This window comes from Ipomoea nil, unplaced genomic scaffold (genome assembly GCF_001879475.1).
Source record: "Ipomoea nil cultivar Tokyo-kokei standard unplaced genomic scaffold, Asagao_1.1 scaffold0114, whole genome shotgun sequence".
Lineage (NCBI taxonomy): Eukaryota > Viridiplantae > Streptophyta > Magnoliopsida > Solanales > Convolvulaceae > Ipomoea > Ipomoea nil.
Window position 1 is genome coordinate 929,111 of NW_017616542.1, and position 5,229 is coordinate 934,339.

The 5,229-nt window shown below is 37.7% G+C and overlaps 1 protein-coding gene across 1 annotated transcript; it reads right to left on the reverse strand.

The window, feature by feature from the left end:
• Positions 1-3,126: 3,126 nt before the first annotated feature.
• On the reverse strand, positions 3,127-4,266 carry LOC109193939 (zinc finger BED domain-containing protein RICESLEEPER 2-like). Its single transcript, XM_019344805.1, has 3 exons — positions 4,052-4,266; positions 3,218-3,582; positions 3,127-3,147 (listed from the first exon to the last, which is right to left on the reverse strand). Exons 1-3 carry the CDS (start codon positions 4,206-4,208, stop codon positions 3,127-3,129), a joined length of 543 nt encoding a protein of 180 aa, XP_019200350.1. The 5' UTR covers positions 4,209-4,266.
• Positions 4,267-5,229: the final 963 nt, after the last annotated feature.

Genomic DNA, 5,229 nt, shown 5'->3' on the forward strand with positions numbered 1-5,229 from the left:
GCAAGTATATTTCCCACAACACTTCCCCCTTTGCCTCCCCCGTATTGTTGGTGCCTAAGAAGGACAATACTTGGAGGTTTGGTTTAGACTATAGAGCTTTGAATGGAATAACTATCAAAAACAAGTTTCATATCCCCTTAGTTGAAGACTTATTTTCAGAACTGGCCAATGGATCTTTACCAAGTTGGATCTGAGAGCTGGGTATCATCAAGTTAAAATGAAGGAGGGGGATGAATACAAAATAGCCTTCAGAACACACTAGGGGATGTATGAGTTCAAGGTGATGCCTTTTGGGTTGACAAATGCCCCAGCTACATTCCAAGCCCTGATGAACTATGTATTCAAGCCCCTAATCAGAAAAACAATATTACTTTTCTTTGATGACATCCTGATATACAGTTCTACCTTGGAGAGCCATTGGGATCATCTAAGGGAAGTTTTAAGATTAATGAAGGGTAACTAGCTGTTTGCCAATCTTAGCAAGTGTTCTTTTGCCAAGACAAAAGTAGAGTACCTTGGGCATATTATTTCTGAGGAGGGTTTGCAAACTGATCCAGCCAAGCTGACCGTTGTGGCCTCTTTTCCTAAACTAGCCAATATTAAAGAACTAAGGGGATTCCTTGGACTTATAGGGTACTACAGAAAATTTATCAAATCCTATGGTACTATCAGCAGGCCTCTCACCAACATGTTAAAGAAAGATGCCTTCCAGTGGAGTGAGGAATCAAAATCTGCCATTGAGAAATTGAAACAGGCCTTGTGTTCAGCTTAATCCTTACACTGCCTGATTTCAGCAAAGAATTTATAGTGGAAGATTATGCTTGTTACAAGGGAATGGGGGCAGTGTTGATGCAAGAAGGTAAACCAGTGGCCTATTTCAGCAAGGGCTTTGGAAACAAGAAACTGGGGTTGTCCATATATGAGAAGAAATATTTGTCCATAATCAATGCAGTAGACAAGTAGAGGTCTTATTTGTTGGGTAGACATTTTACCGTTAGGACTAATCACCAAAGTTTTAAGTTTTTGCTAGAACAGAAGATCACAACAGCTATGTAGCAGAAGGTCCTAACCAAGCTTTTGGGGTTAAACTATACCATTCAGTACAAAAAGGGGGTGGAAAATTGTGTGGCTAATGCATTGTCTAGGAAGGGGAACTTGGATCAAGCTGAGCTACTGGTTGTTTCAACAGCCAGACCCCATTGGATAGAGGAGGTCATAGCAAGCTATGAAGGTGATGAGTTGGCCTCCAAAATCCTTACTGAGAATCTATTGCACTTGAAGAAGGGTCCCTACTGACTGTAACAGAAGGGCTGATTAAGTATAAAGGGAGGCTTTACATTGGGAACAAAGGGGATCTAAGAAGCAGGTTGTTGGACCAGATGCACAATTCCCTCATAGGAGGTCATTCTAGGCAGCAAGTAACATACCATAGGCTTAAGCAGCTTTTCTATTGGAAGGGAATGAAGAAGGAAGTAATTCATGCAGTTAAGACTTGTGATACTTGTCAGAGGTGTAAGAAGGAAAATGTAGCTTACTCTGGGCTGTTGCAACCTCTGAAAATCCCTGATCAAGCTTGGTAAAACATCTTAATGGACTTCATTGAAGGCCTACCTAGGTCCCAAGGGAAGGAGGTCATCAGGGTAGTGGTGGACAGATTCACCAAGTACAACCACTTCTTAGCTCCATCTCACCCCTACACAGCTGAAAAAGTGGTTGATTTGTTCATGGAACATATCTACAAGCTCTATGGTATCCCTCAGGACATTGTGAATGACAGGGATAAAGTCTTTGTAAGTAAATTTTGGAAATCTGTATTCAAACAGCTACAAGTGAGCTTGAATATGTCTTCTGCCTATCATCCTAGACTAATGGGAAAATAGAGAGAGTGAATAGGTGTGTGGAAACCTACGTAAGATGCATGGTCTTCCATAAACCCAAGACTTGGATCAAGTGGCTGCATTTAGTTGAGCACTGGTATAACACTAATTTTCACACCTCCTTGTAGTGCTCACCCTTCCAGGCACTTTATGGGTACTTGCCTCCTACTTTAACCTAGGGCTGCTAACGAGCCGAGACGAGCTCGAGCTTTGGGTAGCTCGAGCTCGAGCTCGATTTGTTAGAGGGGAGCTCGAGCTCGAGCTCAAGCTCGTTCGAGCTCGGAAATGGGGCTCGAGCTCGAGCTCTTCACTTTGTTGAGCAGCTCGAGCTCGGCTCGAGTTGCTCGTTTGTTCGAGCTCGAGCTCGAGCTGCTCGACTTGGACTCGAGTTCGCGAATTTGTGCTTGAATTCGAGCACAATTTGACCTATTTAATACATGCTGAATCAGAACTCAAAAAAAAAAAAAAAAAATCAAAGTCCAAAACAAAGCTCTCCACACAAGTTTACAGCTTCAAATCTAAAGTAGAAGTCTACAACAACATTACAAAATACAAATAGATTAAACAAATTCACATCAATTCAATACAAGTTAAGAACTTAACATCAACTTCACACTCGCCATGCTTTTCAATCTTCACTCTTTCCAGCAACAACGCCCTGTCAAAAAAGATTAGGAACAATCATTCTAACATAACCTGCAAATATTTAGATCTTAAACATACTAACTAAATATATAAAAGCTGGAAATGATCAATATATAGATTTTAATTTAGATGTTACTCATGAGTTGGATACTGGAAGATATAGTGTGTAACTTACTTTCATGGGTTGGATACAGGAAGATAAATTTCATGATATGATTTCTCTTTCTGAAAAAAAAAATATAAATTAACATGTAATTAAACAAATATTTTTAAAAGACAATGCATCATTTAACATAAAAGTTATAAATTAAAAATTAACTTACTTTGTTTTTGGTAACTCCGTGTATATGTCGAAGCCAATCACCCCCACAAAGTAAAGCTTGTACTGTTTCCGGCAGCAATGATGCACGATAAGAATCAATTACTCGTGTCCCCGCACTAAACGTTGCTTCTGAAGCCACCGTGCTAACAGGTATAGCTAAGATATCCGCTGCCATTCTTGACAATATTGGATAGTGCATTCTATTCATCTTCCACCAATCCAAACAAGAAAAGTCTGCAGCAATCTCACTTTTCTTAAGACGGCCTTTTTCAAGATAGTCTGCTAACTCCAATTTCTTAGGCTCTGAAGTTTCAACTTGAGCACAATAATCATCAAAATCATCCCAATCATATGTAGAACTTTGACGGCGTACTTGGCTCCCAAAAGTTGAAGAAGAACCTAAATTTTCAGAAATGTCTTTGTTCATTGCTTTAGCAACATACTCTTCATAAAGAGTATTGATGATCTCTTTCACTTTTGAAATGTTTTCCTTAGCTTCGTTATCAGAATATAGTCTAGGAAAACAAAACTCAACAGCAAGCATCTTCTTTGTTGGATCAAAAACAGCACCTATAGTCATCAACAAATTACACTCACCCCAATATTTATCAAACTTCATTTTCATTTTCCCAACCAAATCCTTAATAAAGGAATCCTCATCATTTGCACGACTATCCAAGGCTGCTTTGATTTTTTGAACTTCTTGAAGAAATAAATTTGAAGTAGGGTAGTCACAACCTGAAACAAATTTGAATTCAGATACTCACAACTTGAACAATCTAAAACAAATGCCTACTTACTATCCTTTGTTTGCATTATGTTCCTTCTTTGAGTTTAGTCCCATTGAAGAGAATAATTTGTCAAAAATGGTGAGAGATCCTCAACTTACTACTCTACTATTTTTCTTTACCATTATCAACAATCAATTTTACCTAATTAATGAATAATTGAGAGAGAAAGGAGTTAACATAAGCAAATTTCATGCAAGTAGCAGTTAAAAAAGATTAAGTAACAAAATTTACAGTTTTTTGCAAAACATAGGACCACATTGATCATTCTGTCAACTTCATATCATATTATTAGCTTGCTTCATTTTGCAAATTTCATGAATTTAATTAACATTACAAAATACAAGCAGAAGGTTAAATAGGATATTCACAAGTCACAATCTGAATACAATATGAAGAAACAAGTTAAAAGAACAAACCTGAAATAATGTGAGTAGCTGTCCAGAAAGCCTCTAAAATAGAGCAAACCTTGGTAACTTTATCCCAATCATCTTCTAACGGACAACTGTCAAAGAATGGATCACGATCATTTAACATCTTAAAGGCTTCTTTAAACTTGAGTGCACAACTTAGCATCTCAAAAGTCGAGTTCTATCTTGTTTTACAATCACGGATCAATTTTCTATCTTTCAACTGTAATTGCTGCACACAATCTGCAAACTGTATACGTCTTGCCTCCGATCGGTTCACATATTCGACACTATCTCTAACATCCCTAATGACATGTCGAATCTCTTCTAATCCATCTTGAACACACAAGTTTAAAATGTGTGCACAACATCGAACATGAAATAAACGACCTCCACATACCAAACTTCTTGATCTTTGAAGTGTATCCTTCATGTACCGAATTGCAGCATCATTACTAGTAGCATTATCAACCGTAATTGTAAAAACCTTCTTTTCAATACCCCAATCTTTCATGCACCTAAATATAGCATCACATATCTGAAGACCTCCCCTCGATGGTGGAATATTGATGAAGCTTAAAACTCTCTTATGCAATTTCCAACTAGAATAAATCCAGTGGCCAGTCACAACCATGTACTCAATCTTCTGGTTTTTTTATTTCCAACAATCCATTGTCAAACTTACTTTGCTAACGGATTCAAGATTGTACTTCAACTTTTTCTTTTCAAGCTCATAAACTTTCAAACAATCTGATTTGTTTGTGCTTCTACTAATCTTTCTCCACTCTGGCATTCCTCGTTTCATCATGATGTTAAATCCGACTTCCTCCAAAATGTTAAATGGATGTTCATGCATCATGATCCAATGAGCCGCAGACTCTCTCATTACTTCCATGTCAAACTTCCCATGATGTAATGGCGGAAGGGAAGATGAAACTCCATCACTAGGCAAAAAATTCAACTTAGTTTGTTGATCAACCACCTACAAAACCTATACAATTAGTCAATTACTATAAATTTATTTCCATCTAGCTAACATTTAAGCTAAGGAAAATTAAATAGTTACCCGTAAGTTTGCCTTTCTCTTAACACATTTCTCTTGATGCCTCTTGTAGCTAGTTGTCGTTCCAGTTTTAGTCAATGCAAAGTGATGATGACAATGATTGCACTTTACCTTCTTTATTCTA

What these genes read in the sequence shown, in the direction of transcription:
- LOC109193939 (XM_019344805.1), bottom strand. Translation starts at nt 4,208, where the DNA reads ATGCTAAGTTGTGCACTCAAGTTTAAAGAAGCCTTTAAGATGTTAAAT. An exon ending in AGCTACTCACATTATTTCAG is followed by an intron (nt 3,583 to 4,051) that starts GTTTGTTCTTTT and finishes AATTTGTTTCAG; the next exon opens with GTTGTGACTACCCTACTTCA. An exon ending in CTTCAACTTTTGGGAGCCAA is followed by an intron (nt 3,148 to 3,217) that starts GTACGCCGTCAA and finishes TTGAAACTTCAG; the next exon opens with AGCCTAAGAAATTGGAGTTA.